At 36.3% G+C, this 24,088-nt stretch overlaps 2 protein-coding genes across 2 annotated transcripts in view; one reads left to right on the top strand and one right to left on the bottom strand.

The window, feature by feature from the left end:
- The first annotated feature begins 4,739 nt into the window (after nucleotides 1–4,739).
- LOC123548119 (uncharacterized) lies at nucleotides 4,740–14,971 on the top strand. Its single transcript, XM_045335358.2, has 5 exons — nucleotides 4,740–5,600; nucleotides 5,728–5,930; nucleotides 6,320–6,481; nucleotides 7,027–7,146; nucleotides 12,364–14,971. The coding sequence occupies exons 1-5, from the start codon at nucleotides 4,903–4,905 to the stop codon at nucleotides 13,092–13,094; spliced, it is 1,914 nt and encodes a 637-aa protein (XP_045191293.2). The 5' UTR covers nucleotides 4,740–4,902; the 3' UTR covers nucleotides 13,095–14,971.
- Nucleotides 14,972–22,563: 7,592 nt separating this feature from the next.
- LOC123547484 (glucose dehydrogenase [FAD, quinone]-like) overlaps nucleotides 22,564–24,088 on the bottom strand; it is a 43,755-nt gene continuing 42,230 nt past the window's right edge. The window contains exon 5 of the mRNA XM_053524118.1: nucleotides 22,564–23,107. Within this exon, the coding sequence (XP_053380093.1) occupies nucleotides 22,564–23,107 (544 nt within the window). The remainder of the gene's footprint in view (nucleotides 23,108–24,088) is intronic.

The following is a 24,088-nucleotide window of genomic DNA, read 5'->3' as shown; positions in this document are numbered from 1 at the left end:
AGTTTTCTATTAAAAATCCTGTGTCAGAGTCTTCTACTAAAAACCCTGTGCCAGTGGTAAAAACTCTGTCTCAATGAGTCATCTACAAAAAACTCTGTGCCAATGAGTCTTCTGCTGAAAACCTGTGTCATCTACAAAAAACCCTGTGTCAATGAGTCTTACACTAAAACCCTGTGTCAGTGAGTCTTCTACTAAAATCCCTGTGTCAGTGAGTCTTCTACTGAAAACCTGTGTCATTTCGTCTTCCGTCATTGAGTCTTCTATAAATAACATAGTGTCAGTGAGTGTTCTACTAAACACCCTGTGTCAATGAGTCTTCTACTGAAAACATGTGTCATCTGCAAAAAACCCTGTGTCAATGAGTCTTCTGCTGAAAACCCTATGTCAATGAGTCTTACACTAAAACCCTGTGTCAGTGAGTCTTCTACTAAAATCCCTGTGTCAGTGAGTCTTCTACTGAAAACCTGTGTCATTTTGTCTTCCGTCATTGAGTCTTCTATAAATAACATAGTGTCAGTGAGTGTTCTACTAAACACCCTGTGTCAATGAGTCTACTACTGAAAAGATGTGTCATCTGCAAAAAACCATGTGTCAATGAGTCTTCTGCTGAAAACCCTATGTCAATGAGTCTTACACTAAAAGCCTGTGTCGGTGAGTCTTCTACTAAAATTCCTGTGTCAGTGAGTTTTCTATGAATATACGTGTCATTTTGTCTTCCATCATTGAGTCTTCTATAAATAACATAGTGTCAGTGAGTGTTCTACTAAACACCCTGTGTCAATGAGTCTTCTTCTGAAAACCTGTGTCATTTTGTCTTCCGTCATTGAGTCTTCTGTCAATAACGGTGTGTCAGTGAGTTTTCTGTTAAAACCCTGTGTCAGTGAGTATTCTACTAAAAACCCTGTACCAATAAGTCTTCTACTAAAAACCCTGTGTCATTGAGCCTTCTACTCAAAACCCTACAATTTGCGATTGTACCCGCACGTTGTCATTCATCATAACCAATACGTGAAAGTTGCGATATTCCTATAAAATTAAAAGATTAAAAAGCATTCAGTTTCTCTTGCTCACTCCGCTCCAAAACAACCACCTTACACAATAATGCATGCAACAAACAAAAAATTTCTGTTCATGTAACATAACCATTATTTAGGAGATGGATATTTCTGTGCAAATGAAAGCTAAAAGCGCCCTCAGAAAGCAGGATCTCAGAAATGAAACCCTACAGACATGCTCCCAGAAAGCAGTTTTTCTAATAGGAGAGCCTACAGCCGTGTTCCCACAAAGCAGCATCTCGGAAATTAACCCTACAGCTATATTCCCAGAAAGCTGTTACCAGAAAGAATCACCTCCGTAATTAAATCCCTCAGCCGTGATCCCAGAAAGCAGTATATCCGTTATTAAACCCTCAGCCGTGCTCCCAGGGAGCAGCATATCCGTAATTAAATCCCTCAGCCGTGAGCCCAGAAAGCATCATATCTATAATTAAATCCCTCAGCCATGCTCCCAGAAAGTATCATCTCCGTAATTAAAAACCCTCAGCCATGCTCCCAGGGAGCAGCATATCCGTAATTAAATCCCTCAGCCGTGCGCCCAGAAAGCATCATATCCGTAATTAAATCCCTCAGCCGTGCTCCCAGAAAGCAGCATCTCCGTAATTAAATCCCTCAGTCGTGCTTCCAGAAAGCATCATATCCGTCATTAAATCCCTCAGCCGTGCGCCCAGAAAGCATCATATCCGTAATTAAATCCCTAAGCCGTGCTCCCAGAAAGCAGCATCTCCGTAATTAAATCCCTCAGCCGTGCTCACAGAAAGCAGCATCTCCGTAATTAAATCCCTCAGCCGTGTTCCCAGAAAGCAGCATATCCATTATTAAATCCCTCAGCCGTGCTCCCAGAAAGCAGCATACCCGGTCCTCAGCCGTGCGCCCAGAAAGTACCATCTCCGTAATTAAATCTCCAAGTCGTGTTCCCAGAAAGCAGCATCTCCGTAATTAAATCCCTCAGCCGTGCGCCCAGAAAGTACCATCTCCGTAATTAAATCTCCAAGTCGTGCTCCCACGTGCTCCCAGAAAGCTCCATTTCTGTAATTAAATCCCTCAGCCGTGTTCCCAGAAAGCAGCATCTCCGTAATTAAATATCTCAGCCGTGCTCCCAGAAAGCAGCATCTCCGTAATTAAATCCCCCAGCCGTGTTCCCAGAAGGCAGCATATCCATTATTTAACCCCTCCCCCGTGCTCCCAGAAAGTAGCATACCCGTTTCTAAATTCCTCAGCCGTGCGCCCAGAAAGTACTATCTCCGTAATTAAATCTCCAAGTCGTGTTCCCAGAAAGCAGCATCCCCGTAATTAAATCCCTCAGCCGTGCGCCCAGAAAGTACCATCTCCGTAATTAAATCTCCAAGTCGTGTTCCCAGAAAGCAGCATCTCCGTAATTAAATCCCCCAGCCGTGCGCCCAGAAAGTACCATCTCCGTAATTAAATCTCCAAGTCGTGTTCCCAGAAAGCAGCATCTCCGTAATTAAATCCCTCAGCCGTGCGCCCAGAAAGTACCATCTCCGTAATTAAATCTCCAAATCGTGTTCCCAGAAAGCAGCATCTCCGTAATTAAATCTCTCAGCCGTGCTCACAGAAAGCAGCATCTCCGTACCCATTTCCAAGATAAGAGGATCTTCGAAGCCGTATAAAGTCGTCTGCAAGGACCTAGCGCGTGGCTGCAAAATACAGCTTAAACAATGACAAGCGAGATAACTTCAGTTAATAATACATTTACTTTAAGAATTTATTACTTCCCATAATAAAATACTATTGTCCAGGAAAATTACGTTTTAATTTTTTTATTTACAAGCGACCAGTATAGCACGGTTTGTCTATATACTTCATGTTTTATCACATTTTGCTTAGTTACTGACAGATTGTATGTTATATAAACGCATAAGAATTAGTTGTTTTTTACTCCTTTTTTTTTCGTTCAAAATTGAAAAACATTTGTAACGGGGTAGAGGTAAACTGCCTTAATTATAAAATTTATATGAGCGCCTTTTAATACGTATTCCTGGTATACTGGTCAAGAATGCAGGAAAAATTTGATTGCCGAGACGGCCCGGGTTCGATTCCCGACTCGGACATGTTTTTTCTTCTTGTTTTGGCAGTTTTAAGACTGTTTAGAAACACAAACTCAAGTTCTAATGTTCAGAATATGATTAAAGTTCAATTTGAAAGAAAGATCATTTTTATTGAACATCTGGAGGTCAGTGCCTTTAAGATGGACCACCAGTAGTTTTACAGACTGGCTATACTTGGTCCTGTGTTTGGAAGGGTTGGGTGGGGGCATGTATGTAGTTGTACAATAACAGGAATATTAAATAAAACTACCGATCAGGACTGCGAACTAAAAGTAGTTCCTGAATTAAATAACATACAAATTCACGTAATACAAAAACACAACGTTCATACACTCTATCTGTAGCTATATGCAACCTTTTAGTAAATGTTGATCACGCATATTTTCAATCAATTTGTATAGCCTCGGATTACAGACAAACAAAGGATTTAACCGATTATGAAAACGAGCTATTCATAACCTAATAAATAATACATAATCGTATACTTCAAATTATTTTATGACTGATTAGATACTTTATATAAAGCCACTTCACTGGAAATAAGCGCTAGATTAATCAATGTTCTGAAGTTTGGTAAAGTCACAGCTGCAGCTACATAAATAAAAAGTGACAGCTGCAGCTACATAAATAAACAGTTTTTTTTAAATGTTCTTCATTTTATTTCCCACTAAACAGATAAGAAAATTCAGTTGGCCTATGCTACTAGCCTGGGAAGTCGTTGATAATTCGTTATTTGTCAAAATAACACCCAACATCTATGCATTATGCTCTATTTAGTGTTAATTTAATATAGTATTAGCTGAGTTTCTGATGAACGAAACGTTAGAATGTACGTCACAGATAATATATTCTACTAGTATCGTACCCGTCTTCCTGTTCGAACATAAGTTTGTCTATTAACATTGTTTTGGGCAAAGTATCAGAAACACACACACACAAAAAAAATGGTGGCTGATTTGTGCCATTTCACTATTTCGTTCAGTCGCAACAACAAACGTCGTTATGGTGCCCCGCCGAACCTCGCTCCGCTGAACGTGTCACCCAGACTAACGTCGCCCCACCAAATGCTCACCTCAACCCCCCCCCCCCCCCCCCCCCCCCCCTCCAACCACACACAGACACACTTCGCTAATCGTCACAAAGTGATTCTACTTTAACTATAAAAGAGGATCATTTGATATGGTTCGGATAACGTCACCGGGCTTGTTGTCGGAATGTGCACTGGTCATCTGTCCCTTTCTATTCCGATCTATCGCTCGGAGGCATATTTTAAAACAGAGAGCCGAGAATGATATGTTCACTAACATTCGAGACTCACACTGTCCTCAACACATGAAAAACATTAATAGAACTTCAGAATAAATATTTACTTTCAGCAAAGTATCAGAAAAGGGACATCTCAGATCATTTTTTTACATCTATTGACGTTTCTAACTTTTTACAATTGTTGTCACATACTAAGTATTAATTTAAAGAAAACATCTTTCGTAAATATTATTTTCTGTTTAATCTGCTATAAAAACTTTGGCATATACCTGTAGAATGTTTAAGGTTGAACAGATATTACAGACGTTCCGAATTGTTACATGAAGTTTTTAAATATTAAACATGTGAAATGATTGACAGAACTTTTGTTTAAATGTAATTGGATCAACAGCTTGAACGGGATTGGATTATAATCTATTCATTTTCTGTCAAGTCCAGCGGAAAGTAACATATAAAAACAGTTTTGTATTTGCTATCAAAGGTTTAAGTGACGTTTTTTATTGAATACCAAAATGAACTTGTCAAAGACTGATGGAGTTAAAGAGGCAGAAATCATTCACGAAAACTACCGAGTAAAGGAACCATTGCGCGCGGAGTCACATGCTTGTACAGAACCGGATGCTAAAGATTCAGAAACGGAAGCTGAAGATTTAATGACGGAAACTAGAGATACGAATGCATTGAAAAGAGAAGTTGACACTATACGTCTCTCATTGGACGTGTTGAAAGATACCCTTATAATGCAGCAGGCTGTTCTAGCGCGTGATTTCGAGGCTAGAATCAGAAACGTATACGATGACGTCATCAACGACATTAATGGAATCCGGAAACGGGTTAATGATATTGGAGATACATTTGAACCAGAAACAAAGTTCAAAACCTGGACACCACTGATGCCTTTCAGGAAAGATGTTTTGCAGAGTGTGTATAATGTCAAATCCCCGCCGACAAGAAAGCTGAAAGGGAGTAAATCGGTAGATTTTGTGGATAAGAAAGGAACAGACGCTGATAAAACTCCAGGAATAGACTTTGACAAATTCCATTCAAAGACAATATTCAGTCAACGACAAAGTTGGTTAGGTTCAAGTCATAGCAGCATTAGCTCGAACTGTAGTTCTCGAAAACTGGTTCCCGGATTTGGATGTTGTTTTGGCGGGGACGGCAAAACGATACCATTTCGCTCGCACCGAGCCAGGCACCGTGCAAATAGGTATAAAATAAATTCGAATCTAGTTCGTTTATATATTGTAACTATTTTTACCAGTGTTTCATTTGAGATTATCAATAAATGTTCACTATTTTTATATCTATAAGCATAATGAAACTCTGTTTTGTAGAAGACATCGCCATAGTTGGGGCCCTAGTAGATCGGGGTCAAGGTCAACTTTAGATGATGATGATGACTTTGAAGATAAGAGTTGTCTGTGTGGTGGGATGGCTGATGACTGGAGGGTGAAAGTTGTGCCGTACATGTGGGAAGGGTGGCCTGTTCCAGGAATAGATAGAGTGGACATGCACAAACTTAGAGAACGGATGGAGCGTAAGTAGTTCCTTGTTAGGGAATTGCTTCGGATTAATCAGCGATGTTGTTATTAGTGCAGACATTTTCTTTAGTTGTTTATTGTCATCCATACTACCTTAAGTATTGTTATCATGGTCGCACGTACCTTTAATGAGTGACACCAAACTTTCGCCATTCGTATTTTACCAATATGTCGTCATTACTGACACCATCATCGCCGTCGTTGTCATCATCACCATCATCATCATCGTAATTATTATCATCGTCATTAACACCATCTTGTACACAACTATACTTATTTTTATGGTCCACCATGTTTTTCTTCCATACCATTGTCTTAAACATATTTATCATCACAAACGAGTCAAAATATCTGGTCTTTAATCTATTAAATTTTTACCTAACAGATATGGAGGCAATGCGACATGAAGTTGTCCATGTACATAACGAATACCGTCGACAGCATGGCTGCCCAGAGCTGTCTGTAACCACAGACTTAGCTAGAGAGGCCCAGCAGTGGTCTGATATACTGGCTATGAGAGGTTATGCTCAATACAGCGACTCTCAAAGTAAGATTAACATACTGAATTTACTTCCCTCTTCGTAAAAGGTTTTTAATTTCAAAAAATGATGTTAGGAATGTTTATAAAAGCATTTTGCACAAATAGAATGTTCTCAATTTAGTCTCCCGATCCATTTTCATTTATAGTCTGAATGTTATACTTGAAATAGTCATTATTATAACTTGCCAGAGTTTAAGGGCTCATGATTTATCTATTCAGGCTTTTTTTGTAGTATGGGCAACAGACGTTTGAGGCCAGGACCCTCTCACTCTCCTCCTCCTCTGCAAACTGTAAGGCAATATACTTTAGCATTTTAAAACGAAATGGACAGAGATGGCGACAACATAAAAGTAGAAATTACGTAACTGTTCTTGTAAATTACTTTGTACCAGTTCCCGCTCCGGAAAGGTCTGCCTAAGAAGTATACAGTAATACGCCTTTTTGCTTGCGCAGTAGGTGCATATAATAGACCTGTTAAATAATAAAAATTGTATAATTACAGTCAGAAAACACGCAAAAGAAAATTATAAAAATTATACTTCTTCTTTAAGGCCGTGGAGAGAACATTTTAGTTGTCGATATAGAGGACAATTTGTCGGGACGTCAGATTGTTGATACCTGGTACAGGGAAAGTCGAATTTACAGCTATAAACAGCCTGGCTGGCAAAGAGGTAAGAATATCAGTGTTGATACCTGCTATATGCAGCTATAAACAGCCTTGTTGGAAAGAGATTGTTGATATTTGGTACAGGGAAAGCCTAACATGGAGCTATTAATAGCCTTGCTGGCAAAGAGGTAAGTACGACAAAGTGTTGATACCTGGTGCAGGGAATGTCGAACAGCCTTTCTGTCAAAAAGGTAAGGACGCCATAGAAATGATAACTTGTATAAGTAAAGTCGAACATACGGCTATAAAATAAGGACGTCAGCGTGTTGATACCTTGTATAAGTAAACTCTATCTTACAGCTATAAACAGACAGGCCGGCAGATAGTTAGAGACGTCCGAGTGTTGATACCTGGTGTAGGGAAGGTCGAACTTGCAACTATAAACAGTCATGCAGGTAAAGATCATGCCATGAATATCCTACCACTTTAGATTTCATACAGTTTGCTGGGTTTTAGTGATGAATATAGCCAGTCTATCCCTCTGATCCATGACATTCCGTGCAAAGCATGGTTGCAAATTCATTCCGTGCAAAGCATAATTGTAAATTATCTAAATACATGTACACTGCTAACTTGCGTACAAATTAAACCAACTATCAGACAAATCGAGTCTGCAATATTTACTATTTGTTTTGTCCTCATTGCTTCTGAGGGATCTATTTTTCAGATTTTGTTAGGGCCTAATATATTATGTTGTCATTAAGTGATTAAGTATATATCACATGATATCTATTTCAAGAAAAAAAAAAAAATAAAAACAAAAACATTAGATAATTTTAGGATTTTATTTAATGATAACATCCTTACATCATTTAAAGATGTTTCAGCAAATAACCTTTTTATTTACACTACAGTATGTTCTTTGATTTTAATGCCGACCGTAACTTTGTAAATTCTTGTCCGGGCTGTAATTCTGTCATCCATGAAGGAATTTTGAAATAGTTTGGCATAAATATATTAACCTTTATGAGACGACGTTTCATGTGTAACACTCAGACCCCTTTCTACACTGTCAAGGTCACACTTAGAAGTCAAACAGTCTGTTTTGTGTCCGGATCGTAACTTTGCCATTCATCAAGAGGTTTTAAAAGTACTTAGCATAAATGTTTATCAAAATGAGAACCCTAGCTCCAAGGTCAAGGTGTTAACGGGGTTATTTTTGTGTCCGATCCATATTTCTGCTATCCATGGAGAGATTTTGAAATATCTTGGCATAAATGGTAACTATAATCAGACAATGTGTCACGCGCAAGACCCAGATCCCTTGCTCAAAGGTCAGTGTCATATTTAGAAGTCATATCATAATAGATCTTTACGTGTCCGATATATAATTCTGTTATCCATGAGGGGGTTTTGAAACAACTTGGCATAAATGTTTACCATAAGGAGGCAATGTGTTACGCGCAAGACCCAGACCCCTAGCTCCAAGATCAAGTTTACACTTAGAAGTCAAGTGAAAGGTTAAGAGGGTCTGTTTCATAGCCGATTCGTTACTCTGTCATTAATCATGTTACAATCTAAATATTTTAAGATTTTGTACCAATTGCAAATTAGCTCAGTGGTAAAGCATACAGTCCATGTTAAACAGATCTTTTACCGTGTGGGTTCGAATCTCACCATCGACATTATTTTTTTTTTCTCGTAAACATTAAGATTCCTTCACGAACTATGTGACAACACAACAGAGAAGTATCATAAGCCGATATGGCAGATCAGAAAAGTTTACCATTATATCAAAGATGATATTGACTAAATACATGCATTTAAGCCATGCAAATAATAAACATACTGTTGTTTTATATAAAGGCATACATACAAATACAAACCACCAAAGAAAGAAACAAAAATATGGGAATGAAAAACATTAAAAATATTCCCGATAACGAGAAAACTTGTCGTGCATAACAACCAGACCGCTAGCTCCACGATCGCTCTCACATTTAGAGGTTAACGGTTTACATGGTGTGTTTCTTGTCAGTTTCTTGTCAGTTCCATACCTATTCCGTCGGTGAAGACATTTTAAAATTACATGGCATAAACGTTCCCTATATTAAAATAAGGTGTCAGACGCAAGTCCAAAATCTCTAGTTTCAAAGTCAAAGTCAAACTTAGATTAAAAAGCTAACATTTATGTTTCTTGTCCAGTCAATAACTCTGCCATCATCAAACATTACTTGTCACAATTTTCCCTATGATGAGTTAGTGTGTCATGTTCAAGACCCAGTCCCTAGCTCTAACGTCAAGGTTACCTTCGGAGAAATTTTTTCTCTTGTCGAAAAATTAGTCATAACTTAACTATTCTGGCATATTTTGCGCATCGAACTGTAGCATTCTTGGACAAACCTCGGGGGCGTTTGTCACTAATAGTGCCATCTCTTGTTTGAGCTTCAATTCTAACTTTGAGAGTTACATATATTTGTACTTATCACTTTAAAATGTCAAGGTCAGTAGTGGCTATTGTCATGTTACCTTAAAGACACACCACTAATTAACTGCAACCTTTTGTATTTCCATAATGCTGTCTGACTAAAGTACATCTCCTATTACGCTATACTTCGGATCTGAAGACGTGCTATTGATAGCCTCGTTCTGACGACCATTCCGTTAGCCAGGCAGAAGGCTTACTTACAACATTTTGTAAGAATAAAAAATCTGTAAGCGACTGGTCCCGAATTCGAGTCCCTGACAGCCTACTTACTTACAACATTTTGTAAGAATACAAAATCTATATTTAGACTGGGTTTTTGATAGTTACATTTTTATGACGTAAAGTGTCAGCCGGTTAGCTCTGTCGGTAAACCGTTAGCTCTGTCGGTAGAGCACTTGCTCTGTAAGCGACTGGTCCCGAATTCGAGTCCCTGACAACCTACACATTTTTTTCTTAATCTTTGACATTCGAACAAGTCGTCTGATTGGTTAAAATAAAAAAAAATAGAATTGCGAAAATAAAAATAGCAATTCTGGAAATCAAAAATATACAGAACACGATTAAGAATGGGTCCTTCTCGGATCTTGGTTTAAAAGATCAAGTATTTCAGTCAGATTGTTCCATAATTGTAATTATACATTTTTGTATGGAGAAATGAGAAATAACAAGTGTCTAATTACAGTTTGACAGTAACAGATATAAGGCTAAGACAATGTATTACTAAATATATTATTCAATTAATATAGTAGTATGCACGGTACTTCATGTATTAAGGTGAGTTTAGATCACACTTTGTTTCTATATACAGTGTAAGATAGTTATTATTTTATTTTTTATAAAACTATACTGAGAAGAGAATGACTGAGTAAGTTTGCAGATGAAGTTATGAAAACCGGACTGAGCTTGTCCACCTGTCATCTTGTAGAATAGTTGTATGATACCAGTATTACCAGAATTATTTGCACAAAGTTCATGTGGGAGGAAAAGTAGACCACTAGGTATTGGTGGGTCTTTAACTCTTCTAACTTGTTAAATACCGATGGATAAAAATAAATGCTAGATCCTACAATTAACGGTCAATGCAATGCGTTAATGTTACACACCGATAGCCACACGAAAACTACATGCAGATATAGACTTGCCACAGTTCTCTACTGCGAAAATCTAAAGTGGTAATTTTGACTGGGAATTCACGGCATGATAAGGGCGTCAGAGTATAAATTCTTGGTGCAGGGAAAGCCGAAACTACAGCAATAAACAGCTTTGCTGGCATATACCTGGTGCAGAGAGAGTCGAGCATACAGTTATTAACAACCTTGTTGGCAGAGAGGTAAGGAGGTCCGATTGTTGATATCTGATACAGGGAACAGACAGCTATACAAATCCTTGCTGGCAGAGAAGTAAAAACGTCACAATGTTGATACCTGGTGTAGGGAAAGTCGAAATATGCTTGCTGGCAAAGAGGTAAAATATAAGTGACGAATGTCGGACAAAACACGCAAGAAAAAGAACAAAAACTTTCTTTTTAAAAGTAGAGATCATGTAAAATGCCCGGTTGTAGTATCGCATAGCCTAGGATAGATAACAGGGAAAATTTTCGGTGATGGAGATAAAGGCAAGTGATATATTTTAAACTCACATAGAAATGCTTTAGGATGCTTCAAAATTGACTGGTTTGATTTTCACGTTTTGCGATCCCCACAAAAAGTAATTAGATCTATGGCTGATACTCTTTTCATTTCAACAATAGCGAGTCACGATTTATCGTGAATCCGACATCCGCATTTTTCAAGGTCTTGTCTTTATGGGCGTTAAGCATATACTTGTATGTAGAACTGGTCTCTCTGGTTAAGCCCTCTACAGACGGTAAGTTTTTGTTGTACAACACCAATTAAATTCAAGATGTACAGCCAAATATTACCGTGTGTACGATGCTATTCCTTGATTTCGTAAATCTTAAGTCTTGACTTAGGATATGTTCTATTTCGTAAGTTTTGCCTTACGTACCACCCACGTTGACAAGCAACAAATTGGTAAATAATTAGTTGATAAGAGGCAAGTGAATGAAATTCCAGAAACATTTGCCCAAAAAATAAACACGAATCTTAATATAAAATGGCTTCTAATGCATAATAGAAAAAGGATGACACTGAAAAGTTAAATGATTTGAGCCGCACCATGAGAAAACCAACATAGTGCGTTTCCGAGTCTGGTCCATGCTGTTCCCTAACGGTTTCTCTAATTGTAATAGAGTTTGAAAGCAAACATCATTGATCATGACCAGACTGCACGGATGCACAGGCTGGTCTTCATCCATGCTGGTCGCAAAGCCACTATGTTGGTTTTCTCATGGCGTGACTCATTTGTGTCATACGTAATCAAATTTATGGAACATAAAAAGGTGAATATTATTTTTATTATTAGTAGTTACATTTTTTTCAGTACCTGATGCACTATGTTTACTAGGTAAATCTCTGTGATTTTTATGAGAATGGAATACTGTCTGTATGTGAAAAATGTACAATTTCAAAATTGTACATCTTTGAGATAATTAGTGTTGTACAACAAAAACCTACCGTCTGTAGAGGGCTTTAGATTACAGGTATACGACATAGAGTGTGACAAGTTGCGTTTGACATAACGCTATAACACAACAGCATATATCAGTTTCATACTAAAAACCTTTTGAACAAAATAAGCCTTAATTAAATATATTTGACAAACTTCTTTCAAACACAGCATACTTAGCCACGCATTTATTGATGTATCATATCTTTATATTTATATTTGTAGGAACGTCTAACTTTACCCAGATGATATGGAAATCTAGTCAGTTCATTGGCGTTGGCATTGCTAAGTTCCCATACAACAATACCTATGTTATTGTAGTTCAGTATCAGCCACCCGGAAATATAAACAAGCCAGGGATGTTCCGCCGTAACGTTCCAGTGCCCATTATAGGAAAGAACACCGGCTCAGAAAGCAGCAAGCCCGGAGGGAAGCATTCCAACAAAAATAGTACTGACTTTGACAACAGATCAAGGGAATTAAAACACTCCTTCTCTTTACCAAATGATTTGTCTAAAATGGAAACAGCAGATCCTTTCGACGACGAAGAAGAAGAATACTTAAAAGACAAAGAAACGAAATCATCTCGAAACAACATTGAAACAGCAGACAAAAATAATAAAAACAAAACTGGTGATTTAGATCAAATAATTTCCGGATTGGACATAGATATTGACAATTTGTCCAAGGAACTGGCTGATGATCATGATAGTGATGATGAGTCAGAAGATAACTCGTCAGAGGATGATGAAGACAAGGAGGATCACATTGCCTCTGTCAGCGCTTCGTTGGCTAGCTCAGTTTATGATCATGGTATTCTGAAAGATGAAGGTAGCTTCAGATTCGAAACCTTGAAACATGAGAGGAAGACGGAAGCTTTTGATGTTTCCCCTAAATGGTCAGACACGAATGCTCACCGCCAGTCAACAAACGGCAGAAAGATCACCTCAGTATGAGCATGTGAAGACTTAGCATGATACCATCTTTCTTTAGCGATAAAGTTCTGTTTAAAGCTACTAGTTTGCGTGAAATTGTTGAACAACAAGTTTAGCAAAGAATGTATATAATTATGACAATTGAAAAATGATAAAGTGGGCGAAAATAAACGTTAGACATTGGTAACATGCAAGAAAGATGTAAATTTTCTGCATTATTTCAAAAACATTGCAACGGTTTACTAACTTCTGCACAATATTTTTGGTTATCTTTAAGAATGTCTTGCAAAAATCTTATTTCAATAAGTTTGTACCACTAGTCACTTTCAGAGTACTCACTTTTCATGGATTTTGAGTGAACTTATTTTTCGCCTAAAATGTGTGAGTTAGTCCCTTTAGTATCAAACTATTTTAACTTTGCGTTATACACCGTGCTTATTTCAATTATTCTAACGGTTTATACGGAATATGAGCACGACAAAATTCTGTTTTTGTCTGTAGAGAAGATCTGAACGAGCTCATGATCTCACATCTAATTCATTTCCATACATATGAAAAAACTTCGCTCTACTTATGTACAAACGTTTTGTTGCACATACTTTCACCTGTTTTGTTCAATGTTTTGTTGTTCTTTTTACAAATGTTTTGTTGTAGTTATATACAAATGTTTTGTTAATATCCACGTGTTTGAAAAAAGTATGATCGAAATAATGTTTTCCTTTTGATAGAATTAAGATATTAATTTTCAGCTGGTTCAGTCCGTCGGTCTATATGCATATGCAGTACTTAGGGGCTTCTGGGACCGAGTGGTCACATTCGCTGACTTCAGACCATTCACTCTTCCCATCTGTGGATTCTAACTCTGGTGGATATATGAAGAAATTATCCAGCTGGTTTGCGTAAGGCCAGTGGTTCTACTCATATGCCTTTCTGTGTCTGAATTAATGCACGGAGGAATTACCGCCAATAACGTGCAGAAAGCCGCCCTGTGACATTAGTGCAGGCCTACCCTTATCCTACTGAAGTGGTAAAATGCAGTTTGCTTGAGAAATTGGGCTGAACCAAAGAGTACCATGTTGGCCATCTTGGGTATTATAGCAACTTCTTTTCGTAAGAAATATAGTTTGACGCTTGTCCCGCAAATAACACAGTGTTGCAATATTGAATTGCCATATGACTGTACAACTGAATAAGGCTTAAAAATTGTTTGCTTCCGGTCACATGCTCAAAAAAATTACGGTAGGTAGGTCGGTAATTTTTTTTTGTTAAGTGGGACTTTTCGGAAATTATTTTTGTGTCAAAAAGTGAATACAAATAAGGGGGTTATGCCTTTAGAGCATCAAGCATCAGTAATTTGATTTCTAACATCATTGACCATGTTTAAAGCATAAAACGTGCAGTTTTGCAACTTTTTGTTACAAAGTTGAAAAAAAATTATCCAGTGCCATAAAAACATTTATGGTCGGACCAAAAATTTAGCATACCGGAAACATTTTTTTACGCCTATGACGCATTCTCACATAGGAGTGACAAATGAGATATGAAAAAATTCATTTTTTTTTTTACTTTTAGAGTGACGGTTGATTTAGGCCAGCATTTTTTATTTTCTGGTTTACGGGAGATTTTTCAAAAAAATTGGGTCCGTGGTGACAAATAAAAATAAAAATAAAAACCCCAATTTTGAGCAGTCGACCAAATAAATAAAAATAAAACGTCCAAAAGGATACAATTTTTTTATTTTTTGTACACCACAGAAAACAAAAGCTTGCAAGCTTAAATTGCATACACACTCACAAATGAACTATTCTGAACTGGTTTATATCTCATCATCTCAGTACACTGTTGTTTTCTTTATGTGTAGCTTGTATGAATAATGACATTCAAAGTCACCAAGGATATGTATTACTTGTGTATGTATCTATTTTGTAGTAAAAACAGACTTGTGGGAAAATTTTTCATAATAAAATATACAGATCATAAGAACATTGCATAAGGTTTGTTATATAAACATGAATAAAAACTGCTATTAAATTGGGGATATGCAATGACTACTTTAGGTCTGCATACATGCATATTAATTGTCCGGAGATACAAAGTCTTAAAAGACAGGCATTGACAGAAAGCAAAAATTACGAATTGATAAATATTATACACACTGGCTTTAAAATTAAATGGCTTTGGTTAAGTTTCAGTGGCTTATATATTGTTTTATATTTTGCCGACTGTCAGTGCCACCTATATTGTACGACAAGCCGAAACAATCTGAATTTTGGTCCAGCTAAAATGTGTACAAAATAACAACCTTATCGGCTGATGTTCAAACAACAGTATTGGAGATTTATAAGACTCTTCACTGAGATGGGACTTGGACTTACTCACTTAGTAAGTTATGAGTCCGAAAAACATTTATTACTACATATGTCATTATGTGTTCCTCAGTGTCAAAGGCACATGTGGCATATAGTGTCTGAATGTTTGTCCCAAACATACTTTCAAAGGGTCTTCTTACAGATTTTATCGGTATACTTCAAGTGAACACGAGAATATTGCTGGGAGTTTCATGTTTGATAATTATCTTTAGAGTAACGTCAGTACCTGGCTAGAACTTTAGTCAAACTAATTTGACGCAATCTTAGGAAATATTGAGATAATCTTTTCGTATTGGCAATATCTCTACTCGGATTAGATTGCCCATCACAAATATTTAACAACCAAAAATTTGACTGTCCAGTTATTTTCACTTGTTTGAATTTTTTATCACATGTATCACTGTCAAGCATATGTATGACATGTGTCGTTTTACATTGAAATTGCACTTTGTTTTGAACAGAACTACTGAAAATTGTGGTATTAGTTATTTTTTCTTCTCTAACCCTCAAGACTTCAAAGTAAAAAAATACATGTTTAGCAAGTTGATACTCACTTTTGCTCTTCCATTTTGCCATTTCTTTGGTTTCTTTCCTTTTTATCAATTGTGGTATTTTTCTGACAGTCCCACATGAATTTGATCGTTGTCCAATTATAATATACAGACAACAGATCTCGTACATGTGATACGCCAGATTTTTCAACATCTGGACAGCGTTGATACTGTGAAGATCATTTTCGTATGTGATTATTCCTAATGTTGAGCTTTAGGTGCTGTAATTTCTACTCAGGTCCAGTTTGTTTACAATATTTGTTATCTCCGCCAACTTATTCCAAAGATTATTATCTGTTAACTTGTATATTTTTCCTATTTTATTTCACACAATTTACATTCATGCAGGCTGCCATTTTTCTTGCGTCTACTGATCTTGATCAAAAACCTCTACCTTACAGTTAAACTTTTATTTTTGGCAGCAGCAATTATGGACGGTCGGCGGGTAAAATGAAAATAAAAGTACTGAAAATGACTTTTATTTTTATTTTGTTTTGTCAAAAAATAGGGTCGGCGCTCCCGTAAACCAGAAAATTAAAAAATGGTGGCCCAACTAGTCCACTTTCTGAAATATGGCATCATATTTGTAACAACTATGAATATCTTTTCATCATTTTTGTGACTTACTCTTCGCAACTATTGTTTTAAGTGTGTAAATTTTGCACACCTACAGCTTTAAAATAGTATGTTTTTCGGTTTTGGTATACATTTTATAAATTAGATCATTTGTTCAAATCAGAGAGATATAAAAATAATGTATTTTTAGTTCTTTGTTCAAATGCATGCAAATAGCATAGCCTTCATATACTAGTAAATTCAAAATAAAACAAAAAATAACTTTTATTCAAATGAATCAAACACTCTTTTGTCAACTTAAGCAGTCTAGACATAGAAATTGAAAATATAATTGTTTTGCTCTTTCCTGACTGGGAAAACGTTCAGAATTTAACCAGTCATGTTACAAAAAGGAACCGGCATTGCTTAAATCCATAAAAGTAAGGCATTCAAGTCGTCCTGTAAATGATGTGAGGCATCTCGTTAATGATAGTTATCTGCATGATGCACACATCAAGCCAGACGTAACTATTATATGGCAAAGTATCATAAAACATATAAGATATTCAAAGAAAGATTTTAATCACTACTTATCCAGACTTCAGTGCCAATTTTGGAAATAATATTAACATTCGTAATTCAGGTAACGTATTTGTTCTAAATGAACTTAGTCATATTAACTAAAAATTGCACTGTGTAACAAATTTCAAAACAAATATTTGACAATTTGACTTAATAAACACATGGTACAAAATATCATAGTTTTTTGGGCAGAGTAAAGTTATCATTTCGCGTGTTCATCTCACATCAAAAGTCACACCTTGTCCCGTAAATGACTTATTAAACCCGATGTTGTTACTGATATGTAACAATATAATATAAACACATTATAAATATGCTTTATAGATCTCGAGTGCTTGCAAAAACTGTATTCTTTATATATTCTATGATCAAGATCATTACCATTCCCCAGTAATATAAGCCAGTGTCTGTAACATCAACATTAATATTTTTGAGAACTGTTTTTGTGCTCAAGAACCTCGAGAAATTAACAACAAACTAGTAATTCTAGCATACACCAAAAGAAGGAAATATATATGTGACTGTAACAGGAAAACATTAACATCCGTAACAAAATATCAACCCTATTGAGTTAAGTCAAATCTGGTTTTGTCCCTTATTACAATGTCCCATAAATGACTACGTAAACTTGGATGTCGCGTCACACACGGCAAACATTGCGTGATTTTCCTGTTGCGTTCTGCCCATCGACCACCTTGAAAACATTGCTGTTAGCCGCCCGGATTCTTTCTTCTTTTGCTGGCCATTTAAACTGCCCCACTACTTTACTGCATTTCTCCATGCATTTTGTCATTCTTATCTATAACTTTACCTTCCAAAATCGGTTTAAAAATACTTTTATTGTTTCGTTCAAAAATAATTCCATACCGCATGAAGGGTTTACATCCATATAAGGTATAGTTTTTATATTAAAAATACACATAATTCATAGTATATATTTATCATAAAACCATCATAATGCTTTATCAATGGTGAATATTCATCATTAGCGTGTATTTGATGTCTTTAAATTATGTTCTTACCCATAATCGGGCTTGGAAAAAATTGGTCATTTACAGGACGCATTTTATCAGCAGAGCCATCTCATTCAAACCATAACACAGGCATGCATTATAACATATTTTTTAAAGTAATGACGAGGGAGGCTTTATGATATTTTATAATAATTAATTCAAGTGAGTGATAAGCAGACGATCGCGCTTCGCTTTAAAATCATTGCAAAACGACTTTGTTTTGTTGGAATGTGTCAGTGAAAGAATCAACATCATTTTACTTTGTATTTAAGCATCAAATGTGCTGATACTTATAACACAAATGAGTTTACATGTCTGAAAGCAAAATGAATTAATCTGTCCTTTTTAGACTTCATTGTATCTAGGTAAAGAATTTCTGTCATTTTCGAGTCCATTCAATCATTTACGGGACGGTACTTAAACAAGGTTTTACTAATTCTGTGCAGTTTATTCTCAACTTTGTTTTCAATAACATTAAAGTGTATTGTCCGTCCATAAATCTTTCAAAAATATGGCGGCGTGCAAACATTATTCACATGATTTCCAGCTGACGTCGAGAATGAGTCCAAAGATGCATAAAAACGCACAAAAAACCTAAGCTACGGTAAGAAATGTCGGCGTATGGCTCGTAAATGACATCTCGTAAATGATTGTATTTTTCATTTGACACATGATATATGTATGACATAACACCTCAGTTATGGTAGCTTTGATATTCCAGGCACGATATAGGTGGTACATCCGCTACTAGAAGTAAATATCTTGGCTGTTTTGCAGTGTTAATTACAGGACTCGTAAATGAGATTTAAAAAATTACACTTGCAGGCACGCAGTTTGTTTCGTTTTTATTTGATTTACCTCATATAGAAAGAAACTATAACAATATTTTACTTAATACATTGATACATTACAATAAGTTACACAGTATTTCCACTCTCATATGTTTTGAAATGACTCTCAAAATACACAAATATAAATAGGACTCGTAAATGAGAGGAATTTGATGAAACTTTTTCTTCTTCTTGTCGTTCGCATATTTTTGATGAAACAATAATCTCATCAATTTTGAAAATGGATGATCTATTTCAGTGAAATGTTAACTAGCTTAAAATATGTATGGCCATAATGGCAATGTATTTTAGCAGCATTTTACTTTAGCAAGGCATGATTTGTACTTAAACGGATACCAAATGTATTTAATTTTTTCCGTTGACAGGCATTTTTGCTTACCCCTTAATTTCATAAAACTTGTAAAAAATAAAAGTTTGTTCATGTACATAAGGTAAAAATGTGTGCAAATGCTAGGACACATATAAGTGGTATGAATAATATTTATTTTCGCCATATAAAACCTTAAATGGCATTGTCTTGGCTTTTATAACCCCAGTGACAGCATTTGTCACCCCTACGTGAGAATGCATCCTAAGCGTTAAGTTGGTCTACAATTTGCAGTTCGCAGTTCGAATTGCAAGCCGGTCTGTAGCTTAAGATCTTCAGCGCTCTCGGTTTATATACTGGATTTGGACGGGAGAGCTGAAGTGTACTCCGTAGGGAAATCATACCAATAATCGTGCCAGAAATCTGACACGCTCGCGTTTGTACATTTTAAAAGAAATCAGCAGCAGCACTTTCTGATCAGTTAATATATAGTAAAATCTACCATTGTGCCAAATTTTACGCATTAAAACCCATAATTGATGGCAGAACTACCTGACAATTTCGAACTGGTCTGAAACGTTTACTCTGCGCCGCCATCTTGCTCCTTTGAAATACGAGACTGACCTTTCACCCGCGCGAACCGCTAAGAGAGCACTTACATGTGCCGCTTCGCGTTTGAACTTGCATCAGCATCCCGGTGGCAAAAAAACTTGGGAAAATGGTTATTTTTTATTGAAATTGATTTGAATTATTACTTTCGTAGACAAATCCTTAAGAAAACTTGTATGTATAAATCATTTCTTTTGTTTACAAGGTGCTCTAAAATGTATATTTTTTAGCGGCTCGCGCGGTTACGTCATGCGAGAATCTCGTTGTAGCTATTCAACAATGGCCGCTGAAATGATGCTGATCTAACAGTGACTTGTAAAAATCGGCGATTTATTGTAAGATTTGCTTGCAGAATTTGATAAATGGTGTTAACTGATGTAGAAGTGATTACTTTATCAAGATATCCATACGTCTTCGTTCAAATTTCAGTTGACTACGTTTGCGACGAAAAGTTGGACAACTTTTTATTTTGGTATGGTTTCATAGTAGGCCTGGTCCAAAACTCTAAAGCCCCAACTATAAAAAAAAATATATATATATATAAAAGCGGCATTTAGAGTTTTGGAAGCCAGGACTAGCCGGTCTGCAGCCTATTACAACTGAACGAGTTTTTAGGTATCTGTGGAGATCAAGTGGTAAGTAAAATGTCAAAGTTTTAAACTAAAATTCTTTTGTAAAACAGCTATCAGACTAACTTACAAATCAAACTTGAATTACTATAGTAGTAAAGGGTTTTCATTCTCACTGATAATGAGAGTTCAATGATTGCAGAGAAGGGGTGGACAAAACCTTATTAACTGAACTTCTATTTCTTCAATATTGTACAAGGTGTACAAGGTTAGATTTATCTAAAAGTTAGTCAGAGCCCGTTTATAATGTTAATGTTCAACATAACTGAGACTGAAAAAAAAAGTGAATTACACATACTGGTATATACCATCGAGCAGACAGCTTTTCTCTTTGGGTTTATGTTTTGCAATAACTGGTTCTCAGTTTGACAATGCATTTGAAATTGCTCGCACAAAAAAGCAAGGTAAAAAGCCTCAAAGGGATTTGAAAGCTTTGGTCTTTCGTTTTTAAATAAAAATCCTATCGTAATAGCGGTTCGTCGAGACGGGCGGAAAAATCATTTATCAATTCCTCCTTTTAGGCGAAATTTCCTTACAAATCAGTATTTATTGTACTTGTTGTTCTCGTGGTGAGCGCTCGATTATTAAAGATTTCCATAATTCCTTTGACATTGAGTAAATTATAAAATGAGCTTGCATTTGCAGATTCTTTTATTGTTTTCATTTAAAACATTTTGCTTTAAATTGACTTGCAAGCTTTAATAAGGTATGCTGTAAAGCGTGTAATTTAATACTTTTTATGCCGGAATTTTCATTGGATAAGAAAAATTACGAATATTGGAAAATTATGGAAATCCTTCGTTCGCGAATTGACACGCGGCAAAAGGCATCTTAAATTAAAGGATTATTTCTTAATCACAGAACAGTTTGGAAAGTTTGGTATTTCAGGTAGCGGTTTTAAATCTAACACAAGCAATTATGCTGGCATGCGTGATGATCCGTTTATTTTGTTTCGAAATAGAATGACTAATATTTGAAGTTTCTTGTTTATTTAGTCTCATTAATATACAACAATAGGCAAAACCACAAGTAAGTTTATACTGGTTCATGTGAATTGTATAGGATAATTCTATAAGAAAACTGTAAGAGACTTAGAGATATAATATACAGGCATAATATAATATTGCGCCGTGCCATGAGAAAACCAACATAGTGGGTTTGCGACCAGCATGGGTCCAGACCAGCCTGCGCATCCGCGCGGTCTGGTCAGGATCCATGCTGTTCGCTTTCAAAGCCTATAGCAATTACAGAAACCGTTAGCGAACAGCATGGATCCTGACCAGACAGCGCTGATGCGCAGGCTGGTCTGGATCCATGCTGGTCGCAAACCCACTATGTTGGTTTTTCCCATATATGGATCCATAGTTCTACTATCTACATGATAAAGCTGGATACTGCTGCTAATCGCATATACTGGGCTTGCTGTCAAGTGTAGTACACAAAAAAGAAGCACCAATGCGCGAATGTAAATAATTAAGAAATCACATGCCCCGAAAGTAAGCAGCTCTTAACAGTTAATGACAATAAAATACAAACATTACTTAGATAAAGTAACCGTAGTTTTGAAATGTACCATAGCATCTACACTGAGCACCCTGCCAAACCTACATAAAAAATTCTCTATTCAAAGACATTTTTTCTGTTGTATACTATAACTGTTTGAGTGTACATATAGACTTTATTTTTGCAAAAGACGAGAACCTTTGCCAAAGCTGGTCACACACACTGTTAATTGGAACATATACATGGCTATATATGTCCTTGTTAATATTGTGAACAAGATAAATAACAGGATGAAGTGTACGAGCATGTTTCATTTAATTAAATCGATTTAGGTAGTAAAACAGAAAATGTAGATATAAACAGTATGTGCACGACAGCCGGAGTGTGAAACAAACTTTAAATGATAATTGACAAGATAGTCTTGGTTGATTTACACTAGAATGAACGAAGCTAGAGTCAGTGCTTTTTTCACAATAAAATAACATGTACTTGTAAGACTAATATAGTGACATTTCATACACTTATTTAAGTCTGAATTTCTTCACAGTGTCTTTTCCACGAATCATATCTGCCGCTTTCTCAGCTACCATTATTGTCGGTGCGTTTGTATTTCCCGAGGTAACGTTTGGAAATATAGATGCATCGGCTACCCTTAGACCTTTAATACCTTTGACTCTAAGTTCAGGATCGACAACAGCTGTAGGATTGTTCACCGCACCCATTTTACATGTACCCGAGTGATGGTATTCCGTTAGTGCAACATGGCGGACGACACATTCCCAATATTCATCCGAACGAAATTTATAGGCAGAGCAGAATTCCTTTTGCATTTGGTTGACGTCGACACCTAGATCCTGAAAAGCTTTCGTTTCCGTTAGTTTTTCCCAAATTCTTATCCCGCCTATAAATGTCTCAACATCGGCTTTATCTGTTAGATAACCCGAATCGATTTTAGGATAATCAAAAGGGTCTTTACTTCTAAGTGTTATACGGCCTGTACTTTTTGGACGTGTCAAACAAATATCTGTCGTAAATCCATGCTTGTTCCCATTCTTTTCTAAAAAACTGTTCTTTCAAGTCATCATTTAAGGTGAGTCGATACCTTATTCGTCAAATATGGCATTCCCTCCGATTTTGATGAAACTTGGTCCAACTGTAGCACTATGGTTCTAAAATATTTTTCCGTCGTCTTGGCAACAATGCTTTATCAGTGATGACGTCAAGAACGTCACAACGAAGGGCGCCAAAATGTCGAAATACTGCCGTTTTGAGTCCTCTAAAATGCCTAATTATGATTTCAAATCAGCGAAACTGTACATTTTGAAACTTTATTTAATTTATATTAGGACTAGCGTGTTTGTAAGTGGTATCGCACCATATTACAACGGACATTTATCATTTGATAAAGCAAACCACGTTCCTTCTGATATAAAATTTTGACAAAAAATCGGCAAATATACGCGAAAATGACATCTTTAAAAATCTACAGGCCCATTAAAAGTCTGAATTTCGGCACAAGTGATCAATTTGCAAATGAAATGTCAAATAAAAAAAGGAACTTTACGTTTTCAGTTTTTCACAATATTGTGTTGAAGACAAACTGTCCTTCCGATTTTTGGACGTACAACTCAACGTTTTGACGTTAGATGCCAAGTACGTAAAGTGCGCCATAGCAATTTGATATCTATACACGTGTTTGTTCTTCGTTCTACAAGGAGACCACATAATAAGCAAATATAACTAAGGGTAAATTAATTGTAAACTTTGATATCGTATCGTGCGTAGTTGATAAAAAAGTAAGTGAATGTTATAAGGACAGTTCCAGAATTAATTGTATGGGAGGGTCGGAAGGCAATTTTGGAAAGAAAAAGAAGGAAAAAAAACACCACCCATACTTTTTTATTTTCCTCCAACCCCACTTCCCATGATTTTTGATTTTCCTCCACCCCCACTACCTATAATTATGAATTTTCTACTAACTCCCACCACCTACAATTACTAAATGTACAAAATCGAAACATGGACAGAGTCTGTGGAATTTACCGT

The sequence above is a fragment of the Mercenaria mercenaria genome, chromosome 15, assembly GCF_021730395.1.
Source record: "Mercenaria mercenaria strain notata chromosome 15, MADL_Memer_1, whole genome shotgun sequence".
Lineage (NCBI taxonomy): Eukaryota > Metazoa > Mollusca > Bivalvia > Venerida > Veneridae > Mercenaria > Mercenaria mercenaria.
Note: the sequence above shows the minus strand (reverse complement) of the source record. Positions and strands in the feature narration are given on the sequence as shown.